Source organism: Lepidochelys olivacea (assembly GCF_965140295.1).
Source record: "Lepidochelys olivacea isolate rLepOli2 genome assembly, chromosome: 1".
Taxonomy (NCBI): domain Eukaryota; kingdom Metazoa; phylum Chordata; order Testudines; family Cheloniidae; genus Lepidochelys; species Lepidochelys olivacea.
Window position 1 is genome coordinate 108,657,921 of NC_140411.1, and position 16,775 is coordinate 108,674,695.

Genomic DNA, 16,775 nt, shown 5'->3' on the forward strand with positions numbered 1-16,775 from the left:
TTGAGCCTCAACGGCTGCATTGCTTTTAGTCCTGTAGCATGAGCCCAAATCCATTGACCTGGGCTCTAAGGTGCACTGCAGTGTTTTGTTTTGTTTTTTGCTGTGTAGACATACCCTTAATGGCTCTGTCAAGGTTCCTCCCCCACTCTGAACTCTAGGGTACAGATGTGGGGACCTGCATGAAAAACCTCCTAAGCTTATCTTTACCAGCTTAGGTCAAAACTTCCCCAAGGTACAAAATATTACCCCTTGGACAGGCCGCTACCACCACCAAACTAATACTGGTTACTGGGGAAGAGCTGTTTGGACGCGTCCTTCCCCCCAAAATACTTCCCAAAACCTTGCACCCCACTTCCTGGACAAGGTTTGGTAAAAAGCCTCACCAATTTGCCTAGGTGACTACAGACCCAGACCCTTGGATCTTAAGAACAATGAACAATCCTCCCAACACTTGCACCCCCCCTTTCCTGGGAAATGTTGGATAAAAAGCCTCACCAATTTGCATAGGTGACCACAAACCCAAACCCTTGGATCTGAGAACAATGAAAAAGCATTCAGTGTTTTACAAGAAGACTTTTAATAAAAAATAGAAGTAAATAGAAATAAAGAAATCCCCCCTGTAAAATCAGGATGGTATATATCTTACAGGGTAATTAGATTCAAAAACATAGAGAACCCCTCTAGGCAAAACCTTAAGTTACAAAAAAGATACACAGACAGAAATAGTTATTCTATTCAGCACAATTCTTTTCTCAGCCATTTAAAGAAATCATAATCTAACACATACCTAGCTAGATTACTTACTAAAAGTTCTAAGACTCCATTCCTGTTCTGTCCCCGGCCAAGACGACTACAGACAGACACTTTGTTCCTCTCCCTCCTCCCAGCTTTTGAAAGTATCTTGTCTCCTCATTGGTCATTTTGGTCAGGTGCCAGCGAGGTTACCTTTAGCTTCTTAACCCTTTACAGGTGAGAGGAGCTTTCCCCTGGCCAGGAGGGATTTCAAAGGGGTTTACCCTTCCCTTTATATTTATGACACGCCCCCCAAATCTCAGCTAGGGTGAAACACTGGCTGGGATTTCTTCCTGGAGCTCTAGGAAAAACAGAGTTAATAAGACACATGCATCTCTAAATATACTACCAAGTACATAAAGACTAACAATATTTTCCACATCTCAAGGACGATTTTAACCAGTTGATTCTGGGAAACTTTCACGGGAGAGTGCATCAGCCACTTTGTTAGAAGCTCCTGAGATGTGTTGGATGTCGAAATCAAAATCTTGGAGAGCTAAACTCCACCGAAGAAGTTTTTTGTTAGTTTCTTTGACAGTGTGAAGCCACTTTAGTGCAGCATGGTCGGTTTGCAGGTGGAAACGCCGTCCCCAAACATATGGGCGTAGCTTTTCCAGAGCGTAGACAATGGCATAACATTCTTTTTCAGTGACTGACCAGTTGCTTTCCCTCTCAGACAGTTTTTTGCTGAGAAACACTACAGGGTGGAATTCTTGATCAGGTCCTTTCTGCATTAAAACTGCTCCCACACCACGCTCGGATGCATCTGTGGTTACTAGGAACGGTTTGTCAAAGTCTGGGGCCCTTAGTACAGGGTCAGACATGAGTGTCGCTTTAAGCTTGTTAAAGGCCTTCTGACACTTTCCGGTCCACTGAACAGCATTTGGCTGTTTCTTTTTGGTTAGGTCTGTCAGTGGGGCAGCGATTTGGCTGTAGTGCGGTACAAATCGTCTGTAATAACCGGCCAAGCCTAAGAAGGATTGAACCTGTTTCTTTGACTTTGGGACAGGCCACTTTTGGATAGCATCCACTTTGGCCTGTAGGGGGCTGATAGTTCCTTGACCCACCTGGTGTCCAAGGTAAGTCACTCTGTTTAGGCCTATTTGACACTTCTTAGCCTTAACAGTTAGTCCTGCCTCCCTTATGCGCTCAAGGACTTTTTGTAGATGTTCCAGGTGGTCTGCCCAGGAATCCGAAAATATGGCCACATCGTCAAGGTAGGCGACTGCATATTCTCCTAATCTCGCTAGGAGACCATCTACAAGTCTTTGGAAAGTGGCGGGTGCATTTCGCAGCCCGAAAGGGAGTACATTAAATTCATACAGCCCGAGATGTGTGATGAAGGCTGACCTTTCCTTGGCAGATTCATCTAGCGGTACCTGCCAGTACCCCTTGGTTAAGTCCAAGGTAGAGATGAACTGGGCCCGTCCCAGTTTCTCTAATAGTTCATCAGTGCGTGGCATTGGATAGTTGTCTGGGCGAGTTACAGCATTTAGCTTACGGTAGTCCATGCAAAAACGTATTTCCCCATCTGGTTTGGGAACTAGAACCACTGGAGATGCCCATGCACTTTCAGAGGGGCGGATTACACCCATCTGTAACATATCCTGGATCTCCCGTTCTATAGCAGTTTTAGCTTGAGGAGACACCCGGTAAGGTTGGACCCTAATTGGGTGAGCATTACCTGTGTCAATGGAGTGGTATGCCCGTTCAGTCAGTCCTGGGGTGGCTGAGAACGTTGGCGCGTAGCTAGTGCACAGCTCCTGGATCTGCTGTCGCTGCATACGCCCAAGGGTCATGGAGAGGTTCACCTCTTCCACACCACCAGCACATTTCCCTTCGTAGTAGACACCTTCAGGCCACTCAGCGTCGTCTCCTCCCTGGGCTGTAAACTGACAAACCTTTAATTCTCTGGAATAAAAGGGCTTTAGAGAATTAATATGATACACCTTAGGCTTTCGGTTGGAGGTGGGGAATGCTATGAGATAATTAACAGCTCCCAGGCGCTCCTGGACCATGAATGGCCCTTCCCACGATGCTTCCATTTTATGGGCCTGGAGCGCCTTTAAGACCATGACCTGGTCTCCTACTTTGAAGGAACGCTCTCTGGCATGTTTATCATACCAGGCTTTTTGCTCTTTTTGAGCATCCTGTAAGTTTTCTCTAGCAAGGGCTAAAGAGGTTCGGAGGGTGGTTTGTAGGTTGGTTACAAAGTCCAGAATGTTAGTTCCTGGAGAAGGTGTAAATCCCTCCCATTGCTGCTTCACCAACTGCAATGGCCCCTTAACCTCACGGCCATATACAAGTTCAAATGGGGGAAACCCTAAACTGGGATGTGGTACAGCTCTGTAGGCAAAGAGCAACTGCTGCAATACTAGGTCCCAATCATTGGAGTGCTCATTTACGAATTTACGTATCATGGCCCCCAAAGTTCCATTAAACTTCTCCACCATGCCATTTGTTTGATGATGGTAAGGAGTGGCAACCAAGTGATTTACCCCATGAGCTTCCCAAAGGTTTTTCATAGTTCCTGCCAGGAAATTAGTCCCTGCATCTGTGAGGATGTCGGAGGGCCAACCTACCCTGGCAAAAAATGTCTGCTAGGGCCTGGCACACACTTTTAGCCCTGGTGTTGCTTAGAGCTACTGCTTCCGGCCATCGGGTGGCAAAATCCATGAAAGTCAGTATGTACTGCTTTCCTCTGGGTGTCTTTTTCGGAAAAGGACCCAGAATATCCACAGCTACTCGCTGAAATGGAACTTCAATGATGGGGAGTGGCTGGAGAGGAGCTTTGACCTGGTCTTGGGGTTTTCCCACTCTTTGGCACACCTCACAAGACTGGACATAGGTAGAAACATCCTTGCCCATTCCCTCCCAGTGGAATGACCCCCCCAAACGGTCTTTGGTCCTGTTCACCCCAGCATGGCCACTAGGGTGATCATGGGCTAAGCTCAAGAGCTTGGCCTGGTATTTAGTTGGAACTACCAACTGTCTCTGAGGATGCCAGTCTTCCTGGTGTCCCCCAGAAAGAGTTTCCTTGTATAAAAGTCCTCTTTCTACAACAAACCTGGATCGATTAGAAGAGCTGAGAGGCGGTGGGTTGCTCCGTGCCGCCGTCCAAGCTCTCTGGAGGCTTTCATCTGCTTCCTGTTCGGTCTGGAACTGTTCCCTTGATGCTGGAGACATCAGTTCCTCATGGGATTGTGGACCTAGGCTTGGTCCCTCTGGAAGCGATATAGGGGATGGAGCTGTTTCTGTTGACTGTGAACCGCTCTCCGCTGGTGCACTATGTTGGGATTCAGGCTCCGGCTGAGCCTCTTGTGTAGGGTTATCGGCTGCTGCCAGTTCAGGTTCGGTGGGGCCCTCTGGTGTTGAGGTTGCAAGTACTGGATTCAGTGCTGACACGGGGTCTGGTGTTGGTTGTTTGGCTGGTTCCGGTTCTGGGACTGGTTCCGTCTGGGTCTCTGGGACTGGATCCACTACTGCTGTTGCAGACATTGGCCTGGGGTCCGGGTCCATCACCTCTGACTGGGTCCTGATAGAAGTTTCCGGAACAGAGCTAGGCCTCACGGCTTGTTTAGCCTGGTTGCGGGTGACCATTCCCACCCTCTTGGCCTGCTTCACATGATTGGCCAAGTCTTCCCCCAACAGCATGGGGATGGGATAATCATCATAGACTGCAAAAGTCCACATTCCTGACCAGCCCTTGTACTGGACAGGCAACTTGGCTGTAGGCAAATTGAAAGAGTTGGACTTGAAGGGTTGAATCGTCACTTGGATCTCTGGGTTGATTAAATTGGGGTCCACTAAGGAAGCATGGATAGCTGACACTTGTGCTCCGGTGTCCCTCCACGCGGTGACCTTCTTCCCACCCACACTCACAGTTTCCCTCCGCTCCAAGGGTATCTGGGAGGTATCTGGGCCTGTGGACCTCTGGTGTGATTCCGGTGCAATGAACTGTAATCTGTTGGGGTTCTTGGGGCAGTTGGCCTTTACATGCCCCAGCTCGTTACACTTAAAACATCGTCCAGCTGACGGGTCACTGGGGCGAGGAGGGTTGCTGGAGAACGGGGTGGTGGGACGATAAGGGGTCTGGAGGGTTCTTTGGGAGGTAGGTGGGGCTTTGGACGGCCCCCGGTAATAGGGTGTGGTCTGGGGTGGTCCCTTCTGGTCTCCGCTCCAACTGCGACCAGTTTTCTTCTTCTCTGCCACCTCCACCCATCTGGCTCCAATCTCTCCTGCCTCAATTACAGTTTTGGGTTTCCCATCTAGGATGTATCTTTCTATTTCCTCAGGAACACCCTCTAAGAATTGTTCCATTTGCATTAGGAAGGGCAAATTTACTGGAGATTCAACACTTGCTCCTGATATCCAGGCATCCCAATGTTTTACAATGTGGTAGGCATGTCGGGTAAATGACATGTCTGGTTTCCACCTTAGGGCTCTGAACCTCCGACGAGACTGCTCGGGTGTTATCCCCATTCTGACTCTCGCCTTGGATTTAAACAGTTCATACTTGTTCATGTGTTCTTTAGGCATTTCAGCTGCCACCTCAGCTAAGGGTCCACTGAGCTGCGGCCTCAGCTCTACCATGTATTGGTCGGAAGAGATGTTGTACCCAAGGCAGGCCCTTTCGAAGTTTTCTAAGAAGGCCTCAGTGTCATCACCTGCCTTGTAGGTGGGGAACTTTCTGGGATGGGAAGTGGTACCTGGAGAAGGGTTGCTAGGGTTTGTTGGTATATTCTGCTGGGCCTTTATCCTCTCCATCTCCTCCACATGCTTCCTCTCTTTTTCCTTCTCCTCCTCCTTCAGCCGCATGAGTTCTATCTGTCTTTCATGTTCCCTTTGTTTTTCCTCAGCCTGCAATTTGGCTAATTCCAGCTGTAGTCGAGCTGAGGATTTGGCCATTCTAACCTCTCTGTTTTTAACTAACTTTACACCCGAGGTTTAGAAATAAACAAACAAAACTTGGCTGTAAAATTTTGCTGTGCTGGAATAGAATACCTATTCTCTGATAGTGATTGTCAGCCTACAGAAAAAGACAATTCCCTTGTCTCTGCTCTGGGCCCAAATTAAAGCAAAAAACCTCCAACTACTTGGAAACCTGCTTACCCAGCCCAAAGAAGAAAAAAAATTTCTTTTCAAACCTGTGCTCCTTGTAAAAAAAAAAAAAAAAAAAAAATCAAAATCCTAAAAAAAACCCTGCCACTTTTGTCTCCAGGCAGATGGGTAGAGCACACACCCCCTATTTACTTTTAGGAAGAAAAGAAAAAAAAAAACCTCTGGGTTGGAAGACTGTGAATTTCCCTGCAGGAGTTAAGTACCCTGCCTCCAGGCAAAGAAAATCTGCAATTCACAAGATAATCCCCTTTTGTCTCTGCTTGGCCACAAAGTAGAGAGAAACCAAGCTGCTTTCAGTTTCAAAGCTGCTTCTGGACTTCCTAAAAATTCCTTTTTAAAATCTGTATTTCTAGTTCAAAAAATCTCAACTGGATCTCAAAATGATTTCAGGTTAATCCCACCACTGTGCCACCATGTCAAGGTTCCTCCCCCACTCTGAACTCTAGGGTACAGATGTGGGGACCTGCATGAAAAACCTCCTAAGCTTATCTTTACCAGCTTAGGTCAAAACTTCCCCAAGGTACAAAATATTACCCCTTGGACAGGCCGCTACCACCACCAAACTAATACTGGTTACTGGGGAAGAGCTGTTTGGACGCGTCCTTCCCCCCAAAATACTTCCCAAAACCTTGCACCCCACTTCCTGGACAAGGTTTGGTAAAAAGCCTCACCAATTTGCCTAGGTGACTACAGACCCAGACCCTTGGATCTTAAGAACAATGAACAATCCTCCCAACACTTGCACCCCCCCTTTCCTGGGAAATGTTGGATAAAAAGCCTCACCAATTTGCATAGGTGACCACAAACCCAAACCCTTGGATCTGAGAACAATGAAAAAGCATTCAGTGTTTTACAAGAAGACTTTTAATAAAAAATAGAAGTAAATAGAAATAAAGAAATCCCCCCTGTAAAATCAGGATGGTATATATCTTACAGGGTAATTAGATTCAAAAACATAGAGAACCCCTCTAGGCAAAACCTTAAGTTACAAAAAAGATACACAGACAGAAATAGTTATTCTATTCAGCACAATTCTTTTCTCAGCCATTTAAAGAAATCATAATCTAACACATACCTAGCTAGATTACTTACTAAAAGTTCTAAGACTCCATTCCTGTTCTGTCCCCGGCCAAGACGACTACAGACAGACACTTTGTTCCTCTCCCTCCTCCCAGCTTTTGAAAGTATCTTGTCTCCTCATTGGTCATTTTGGTCAGGTGCCAGCGAGGTTACCTTTAGCTTCTTAACCCTTTACAGGTGAGAGGAGCTTTCCCCTGGCCAGGAGGGATTTCAAAGGGGTTTACCCTTCCCTTTATATTTATGACAGGCTCCAAAGAGTTCATTTGAGTGACACTGGTTAATAGGCCATAATAGAACATCTCTGCCCTGGTATGACTGTCTAGAGCCCTGACCCTGCCACATTTAGCACACAGAGCACCCATGCAGAGCTCATTGCAGGGTGTATGCTTTTAAATTAAGCAGGGTAATCATACATGCACACACACATGCTGTATCCTAATACAACCATTAACCAGTTAATTACATGGTATGAAGGGATTTTCACAGTGTTTGTTTTTTTTATGCAAAATTGAATGTTATCAGAGCCCATGTTGTTCTGAAAATTTATATATTAAAGTCTCACTAAATGCACCACATTCAGCTGAGGAGTTAGTAGAAACCTTCTTACGTTTTTTGGGGGTGCCCTGGAATCCATCAAACTATATATATTTTTAATTAACAAGAAAAACTCAAGAACAAAACTGCTGAGTTTTGTATATTTTTTTCACCTGAGGCAATAATTCAGGAGACATTGTCCCTCTTCCCAAGGACACCTTTACCCTCAACAGGCCAAGTATTCTCTCTCCATTTTGCTTCTATCTCAGGGAGCTGGCCCATGATTTGCAAATACCCACCACACACAAACACACTTTTCTGAAGTGAGGTGGTGGTTAGCTGTTCTTGGTACACTCACGCTCTTCACAGGGATAATCTGTTTCCCCATCTACCATCATTGGAATTGGAGGGGGACCCTGTATAGATCTTGCCCCTTAATTCACTGAATCCTGCTGCTTTAACAATGGCTGTTTCCTTAATTTTGAGACATGATGTTCCCCAGAATTCACTGAACTATTTTGGGAATCACCTGAACAACTGTGGCACCCGAAAGTCTCCACAACAACTGTGGCAGTGGCTGCTTGCTTCACACTCTGGTTTCAAACAGTACCCGGAATCATCAAAACTTGTATGAACTTCTGTGAACCCTTTTAAGCAAACGAGGGCTGGGTTTCATGTTGGTAAGGAAATCCAGGACTAGCTTTTGTGTTTGTGTTTCATTATGAAAGGTTCACACACCTTTAATGTTTATAAATTGAGCAGCTGTGGATAAAATTAATGGAATTCGTGGAAGAGCAACAAAAAACAATTAGGGGGCTGGAGGGACTGATTTAATAGGATGAGAGCTAGATGTGATCTTGTTTTTCAACACTTAGCCGAACAGTTGACTGCAGCAATCGTTTGCCATTTGGTCCATTCCTGTGCAGCTGCAATCTGAATGCAGTATTGGCTCTCTGCTGATTGGGCTTGAACAGGTCATTGGCCATTATCATGTGGAGGAACAGTGCACACTAACGATTCCAATTGATTGTAGAAATAAACTTTGACTAAATCAGCTGATTCCTCTGTTGGCACATAGACTAATATAATAATAATTTTTAAGATGTGCAATAAATAGTTGAGAAGACACAGGCATCCCAAGTTATCAAGGAGGACTTGGTGTCACCTCACAGTAGTAATGCTACCCAGTATAAGTGGTTGGGACCTCTGGAATACGGAAATAAATAATCTTGCATCTCATGGCACCCATTCTCTATCAGCCTTGCTTCCATTAGGCTGGCGATTGATATGCCAAGATGGTCCATTTTGTGTGAGGCAGTGAGCTGATGACCACACCTGTAAATAGTTACAACATTCCAGATTTCAATTTTGGTGGATTGGTAGAGATCCTAGCTACGATTGAATACATTGTCATGATATACTGCAGACATGCTTGCTGACATCAGAGGACACATGTCCCCAGAGGGACTTTGACATGAACCCATCACGTTTACTCCAGGGGAAGACAGCACCAGCAGGGCATCTACAGCTGAGAGTAGGACAGGGGCTTTAAGCCTGGTGCTTAGCGTTAAGTTATTCATGTTGATCACAAGCAAGAGCAAATGATTGTCCCAAAGAATACCTTGTTCCACAGGGATGAGATGGAAGCGCAGTAATGCAAACCTTTTCCTGGTCTGCCAGTACTGGTTTTACCCTGTGTGACCCAAGCCACTGAGTCTTTCTTGGCAACTTCCTACATTTCGGGTAGCTAGGCACAGCTGCTGCCCTGTATCTTCGCCACTTGTGCTAGCCATCATTTTCAGGGTTCACACTGGATCTGTCCACCTCACATAATGCCCAAGGCCCAGCCTTCATTGCTGATGGCATAGCTCCAATGAGCAATTCCCTCATTCAGATGTTGCACCTCTCCACCACAATGAGGAGGTACAGGTCGGCCTCTGGGGGGAGAAGTGATATTAACCAAGTGTTAATAATTTACATGTATTTGAACTCAGATTCCTGTAACACCAAGAATATAGGCATAAACACTTCTCTTCTCAAAGGCATAGGTGGGTGGTAAGGGAAGTGTGTGTGTGTGTGTAACAAAAGGGAAAGATATTTTGGAATATGCATGCTGGGAACGTAGGGAGGTGCAAGAGGTAGGGGGAAATTTGGAGGACAGGAGGCTGGGGGAAACTGGGCTATATCCTTCCAGTCTATTTTGTGCTGCTGTGTTGGAACAAAGCTAAAATAATAAACCCAGTTTAACTGGCCAATATGCTGTGAATGCTTTGCACTGCTTTAGAGTAGAGTTGGAGCATACCAGTGAAGTGTGAGTTTTTTAGTTAATGTTCATGTATAAACTTTTAATTAAAAAAAAAAAGAAAGTCCCAGATAAAAACTGCATTAAAATGGAACTGAGTTTTAGAGTACCTGTTAGTAATTTATTCTGTAGTGATGCCATATAAGGAAAGAAAATACAAAAAAATCAAATGGGTCTTTAAGAATCAGTTTAATATAATTTTGGACCAAAAACGCTAAAAGATATTGATCAGAATCATGTGTTCTTTATATTGTGTCACTACAGGGCAGATTTAAGTTTATCTGGGTGTCCTAAATGTGCATTTTCATAACTTAACATGTTTGGATTTCTTTAAGTTCACTTTAACTCAGAATTGCCTGGTTTTATAATTCTTTGAATTAACTTATGCATGCAGTAATGGCCACTGAAATGCCAGCGTTTGCCATTTGGGATACCACAGTTAGTTTCTTTTCTAATTAGAGGAGAAAAATGTGTGTCAGACACCATTATTTGGTAACCATTGGCAAATGTTGATTTTAAGAGGAACCATTGTAAAAGCAAATGTGATTGATATATATGCATATACACATTCAATGTGACATACATGGTCCCAATCCTTGGGAAAAAAAATGAATACATGCTCAAGTTCACATATGGTGAGTAGTAAAGTTTATGGTGTGTAAAGTTATAGATATGCATAAATCTTTGCAGAATTGAGATCATAAAAAGGAAAAAAAATAGTTATACTGTAACTGAATAAATCTGAGGCTGTTGAAACAAATGCGTTCTGCATTAGGAAATCATACTTATGTGTAAGGCTAAAACAGCTGACTGTCCACCAGACAAGATGTTAGTAACTTAATCCTTTCTGCCTATGGAAAAATGAAGCATCCTATCAACCAGCTTGGGCCACCCATTAACAAAGAGGCTGTTTCAAATGCCCAGAAGGCAGAGGCACCTTTCAAACCAGAGCAATCGTTCAGTCTTGTAGGTCCAGCATGGTTGTTAAATTTGTTTGGCACGGTGTGTGATGAATTCAACAACACAGGGCATCCTTTTGTTGGAACACTGAGAAACATAAAGCCTTTGGTTATTGGGTAACAGATGTTAAGTAATCAAAGTAACCCATTTCAAAGCAATCATAAAATCACAAGGAGATAAAATTTGAATACATTTGAATTTCTACGGGATTCCATATGTGCTTTTTGTCTTCTGTGCATGGTTTGTGTTCTATAAATACACTAAAAAGGTACAAGATGCACACTATACAATAAGGCACTTTCTTGTTTTGCAAAAAAAGTATAATTAAAATGTAAAATATTATTTAATTGTAATATGGAAGATATATATTTATGAATTTGAATGTATATGAAAAGCACACATTTTAGAAGGAAATAGCTAGGAGTATATAAGTCTGGTTTACAAAACTGGTTAATAAGCAATTTTGGGTTAAACAAAATGTTAATGTTCCTGAGGGCTGCACTGTACACTTCATTGTGTGTAGACCTATGAACACTAGAGCTTAGAGCCTGCACTGTAGCCCAGCATTATCAGTGGCAGACTTTCCATCGATTTCACTGGTCTTTGGATCAAGTCCTTAATGAACATTGTGACTGGTTTTGTAGACTGCCCAGCTTTAAAAATTGCAGTCTAGTTGTAGCACATGGGTGGTGGGTATAATAGGCCAGGGAAGGCTGAGCCTGCCCTGACACAGCTGCGAACACTGGACACCAGTTGTGGGTTTGGCAGTGTACGTTTTTGCTTATTATGCCTCATGCAGGCTCCGGGATGGCCAAAGATGTGGTATCTGCTATTCAGCTTCCTGGGAACTCAGGAAGCTGAGTAACACATACTGCCTCCTCCACTACCCCAGAACCTGCATGGGGCATATCAAAAGTTCTGGTACTTCTCCCACAAGAGAAGAAACAAGAGTTTTTCCCGCAGGGTGGCTTGGGGTCTGGGGAGGTTCAGTGCAGCTCGGAGGGCTCTGGCTGGCCCAGGGCTCCTCTGGCCATGGGGGGGGCGGAACGAGGGGGCTCAGGGCTCCAGATGGCCCTGGGACTCCTCTGGCCAAGGGGGGGCTCTTGGCTCCAGCCGCCGGGGGGGGAAGAGTGAGTCTTGAGGCTCTGGCTGGTGGTGGGGGGGGGGCACCGGCAGAAGGGGCAAAGTCAGAGGCTAGCCTCCCTGAAGGGGGACTCCAGAATGTAGCATGGCTTTTTAAAAAGCCATCTAGCTTTTAGATTCATAGACTTTAAGGCCAGAAAGAACCATCATGATGATCTAGTCTGACCTCCTGCACATTACAGGTCACAGAACCTCACCCACCCACTCCTGTAATAGACCCATAACCTCTGGCTGAGTTACTGAAGTCCTCAAATTATGATTTAAAGACTCCAAGTTACAGAGAATCCACCATTTACACTACTTTAAACCTGAAAATGACCCATGCTGCAGAGGAAGACACACACACAAAAAAAAACAACCCAGGATCTCTGCCAATCTGACCTGGGGAAAAAATCCTTCCAGACCCCAAATATGGCAATCATTTAGACCCCTGAGCATGTGAGCAAGACCCAGCAGTTGGACACCTGATAAAAAATTCTCTGTAGTAACTCAGAGCCCTCCTGATCTAGTGTTCAATCACCTTGCCTGATAGTTGGAAGACCTTAAATTCAGCCTTTAAAGCTGGCCTATGCTTTTCAAGTAGGCCACACTTGTGTACATTAGAGATAATAGATTATATAGGATAAAATCCTTGTCTCATAAAAGTCAGTGGGAGTTTTGCTCTTGATTTCAGTTGGGTCAGGATTTCACCCAGACTTTTTAAAGACTGCTGACTGATCCCCAAATGTGAAGAGTATCTAATTTTCTGAAGTGTTCAGATGTTCCCTATCACTTTCATCAACAATTAAGCTTGAAACCGAATTTGTGTAAGGAAACTTATAACAAGAATTCAAATCATTTTAAGAATGTTTTCATTCAGTTTTCCTAAATGAAATTATTAGGATTGTGGCCTATATACTTTCAAATGCAGACTTTTTTCATAAGTGGACTATGATATAATATTTACTTCAATGGGACTACTCAATGTCTGTAAAGTTAATCATGTGAGTAAGTTTTTATAGGAACAGGGCCTGAATCAGGAATTTGTGATGTAAAGGGTACATCTAATTCCCAGCGCATGTAGACAGAAATGTACTAGCTCAGTTTGAGTGAATGCGCTAAAATTAGCAGCGTAGACACTGGGGCACTGGTAGAAGCTCGGGCTACCTGCCTGAGTGCAAGCCAATCCAACTCCCTGGTCCGAGGTTGGGCAGCTAACTTGAGATGCTGCCAGTGCCACAATGCCCACAATGCTATGTTTTATTGTGCTATGCTATCTTAAGTTGAGCTAGCACGAGTCTGCCCACCCATATTGGGAATCTCACTTCCCAAGTGCAGTTAGACATACCCATACTTTTTGAAAAATCGTTTTAAAATTTCCCTGTAAAAGTTTATTAGTTCTACTTAGAAAAATACAGGTACCATCCATTAAGATCATTATAGGCCTCTCCAAGGATCCAGTTTTGCTAGAGGTATAGAGTGACCTGAACTGATATGAAGTCTAATGCTGAAGTCCAGCTTCATAGGCCTTTGTCTCCAACTTCCTTGGCTTCAGCCAATCAATCCCTTCCATCATTCCATTCTGGTCTCTTTCACTATAATTTTTTGTTTGTTTTGTGTGTGCTTTGTTACCATAATTATAAACAATGTTCTACCTTAGCTTGGTGTGGCAAGGAGAAAGTAAGAGGTCACCTGTGATCACACAAACATGATACTGTGGAGTTGGAACAAACCAAACAAAAATCAATACCTCATATTTGGCAATTTGCCTATTAACTTTAATGGGAATCTCCAATTCTGCCTTCCTGCCGCCATGCAATGTGGTGTGAGGCTATAAACCAGCTGTACTCACAAGTCCACTCGTAGATTTCATAGATTCCAAGCCATGAAGGGACCTTTGTGATCATCTAATCTGACTATCTGTGTAATACAAGCCAAAGAACTTCCCCAAAATAATTCTTAGATCATAGCTTTAAGAAAAAAACTTCCAATCTTGATTTAAAGATTGCCGGAGATGGACAGTCCCCCATGACCCTTGGAAAGTTGTTCCAATGGTTAATTACTCTCACTGTTAAATTTACATCCTATTTCCAGTCTGCATTTGTCTCCCTTCAGCTTGCATATTATTGGATCATATGCTTTTCTCTGCTGGACTGAAGAGCCCATTATTGATTATTTGTTCCCCATACAGATACTTGTAGTCTGTAATCAAGTCAAGTCACCCTTAACCTTCTTCTGGTTAAACTGAATAAATTGAGTCTTATTTTCTAAGCCTTGAATCAGTCTCATGACTTTTCTCTAAACCCTCTCCAATTTATCAAGATACTTCTTGAATTCTGTATACTAGAACTGGACATAGTATTCCAGCAGTGGTCACACCAGTGCCAAATACAGAGATAAAATAACCTATCTAGTCCTACTTGAAATTCTCCTGTTCTTGCATCCAAAGATTGCATTAACTCTTTTGGCCAAAAGCATTGCACTGGGAGCTCACATTCAGCTGGTTCTTCATCTGACCCCCAATATTTTTCAGACTCACTGCTTCCCAGGTTTGAGCCCCACATCTTGTAAATATACTTATATTCCTTTTTTCTTACATTTACTTTTAGCCATTTTAAAATGCATATTGTTTGCTTTCATCTAATTTACAAAGTTGATAAAAGATGGCATCCATTATTGCTGGCATCCCCTGCATCCTGAGAAAAACGAGAATTTTTTTTAAAAAAGACCGTGAAAGCAGAGTGCCCACATCTGTACTTTTGTAATATAAGAGTATGCAAAAGGAGGAAACCAGATTTTCATGCACCTTGCCATTGGATTCTCCTGCAATATTTTACCCTTTGAGACTTCACACTCGTTTCCAATAAAGTGTTTTAATGTAATGGGAATACTTGTCTGTATTAGTCCTTTAATAGCTCTCCCCTTAAGATTTCTCCACATCAGTGGTGGATTGCTCCATCATAATTTTGTTTAAATGACTCTGGAAAACAATAGAAATTACAGGTTTTTTTACATAGACTTTTAAACTCTATAGAACAATTTTTAAAAAACTTTTAAATAGTTTCAATTTTTCAATTAGATTTTATAGGGTAGGCATGCATTGTGATTTGGGCGAATGACAGTTAAATGGAATGGGAAGAACTGGAGTCTCTGATCCTGGAATGGGCTCTGTGTGGACTCGGGTCCACCAGCATGGACTTCATGACAAAATATGGGTCAGAATTTGCTTAGAGGCCACTGTGGGTGTGAGATCTTCCCTTGGAAGCTATGAAGTTAAAACCAAATGAACACAATTTGGTATCAATGGAATGCAATTAATTATTTTTAAAAAGAATGTTAGCCCTTTCCTCTCAGGGCTTTTGCTGTTATTCTGTTTCTTCCCTAAGCCTGAATTGTAGTACTTCCTCCAGGGATGGCCAGGAAGCACTGGTGTGTCAGAGGAAAAGACCTAGGAATATGTGTTCAGTGTTTTGAGGGGTTTCTTTAGCTCCTTCTTTAGCTCATTTTGTCTACATTTCGTTCCCCAGTAACAATTCCAAATGCAAAAAATGCAAGGCAGAACTAACATGCCAATATTTTAGTCATCTTCCTCTTTTCTGTCACTTCAGCTGAAAGCCTATTTTCTTCTTAACACACTGAGATGTGTCCTTAACTTTATGTAAAAAATGGTAGCTGTTAAAGACCTTTGTACATCAAGCTGACAATATACAACATCTATAGCTATGAGCCTGAGCTGAATAAAGTACGTAGGTTATATGGCATAAGAAATAGAAAGTGATTTTTCTTGTTTCAGAGTAGCAGCCATGTTAGTCTGTATTCGCAAAAAGAAAAGGAGGACTTGTGGCACCTTAGAGACTAACAAATTTATTTGAGCATGAGCTTTCATGAGCTACAGCTCACTTCATTGGATGCATTCAGTGGAAAATACAATGGGGAGATTTATATACATAGAGAACATGAAACAATGGGTGTTACCATACACACTGTAACCAGAGTGATCACTTAAGGTGAGCTATTACCAGCAGGAGAGCGGGGTGTGTGTGTCCTTTTGTCGTGATAATCAAGGTGGGCCATTTCCAGTAGTTGACAAGAACATCTGAGGAACAGTGCGGGGGGGGGGGAGGGGGAGAGCACATACATGCAGCTGTTACAGGTTATTACATTGGAGGAACTGATGCTGGTAAAAATTCAGTTAATGAATCTAAAAAAATGGATAATTTGGCTTGATTGTTAACATGACTTGCATGTGGGCTATGAGCTGGAGAGGTCAGTAGTGAGGACGATATTTATTCTAAATATACCCATTTAACCATATAAGCCTCATGTACACAATTCAATGAAGATTTCAGCCAGACAGCCTGAGGCTGCATATCACTTTTTTACATTGTTTCCTTTTGCTGACTATAATATTACAGTGTACGATATGTGACCTTGAAATAGTAAATACTGTGATATTACATGAGCAACAATGAAATGGTTGCAGGAGGTAATTTCTCATGCTGTGCACTGTTTGGGGTTTTGATTAAATTCAGTCTCAAAAGACAAACACGACAGCTTAGTGACTTAATGCTGCAGCTAAGGTCTGTGCTTCACATTTCACAAACACAGCTACTGCTGGTATCTAGTGATAGGTTTTCAGATCTCAACATTTGCCCATAGAAAGTAGGAAAAATATGACTTTCAATTTCCCTAAAATCAGAAGCATCTGTTGGAGACTCTGTGCCTGAATTCATGAGTAAGGTGACACAAAGGAGGGGTACATCTGGCGCCTTCAGCAAACTGCAATGTATTTTACCACAATAAGCCAGATTCATCCCTGGTTTAAATCCATTGACTTCAGTATGTTTACACACGGGATGTAATT

At 43.2% G+C, this 16,775-nt stretch overlaps 2 protein-coding genes across 6 annotated transcripts in view; one reads left to right on the forward strand and one right to left on the reverse strand.

Annotated features, from left to right (window-relative positions):
* Positions 1-16,775, forward strand: part of MYO16 (myosin XVI) — a 637,262-nt gene that overhangs the window by 147,032 nt on the left and 473,455 nt on the right. The gene's annotated exons all lie outside the window — the stretch shown is intronic.
* LOC311514409 (uncharacterized protein) lies at positions 825-4,884 on the reverse strand. Its single transcript, XM_084616968.1, has 2 exons — positions 3,860-4,884; positions 825-1,085 (listed from the first exon to the last, which is right to left on the reverse strand). The coding sequence occupies exons 1-2, from the start codon at positions 4,483-4,485 to the stop codon at positions 1,052-1,054; spliced, it is 660 nt and encodes a 219-aa protein (XP_084473094.1). The 5' UTR covers positions 4,486-4,884; the 3' UTR covers positions 825-1,051.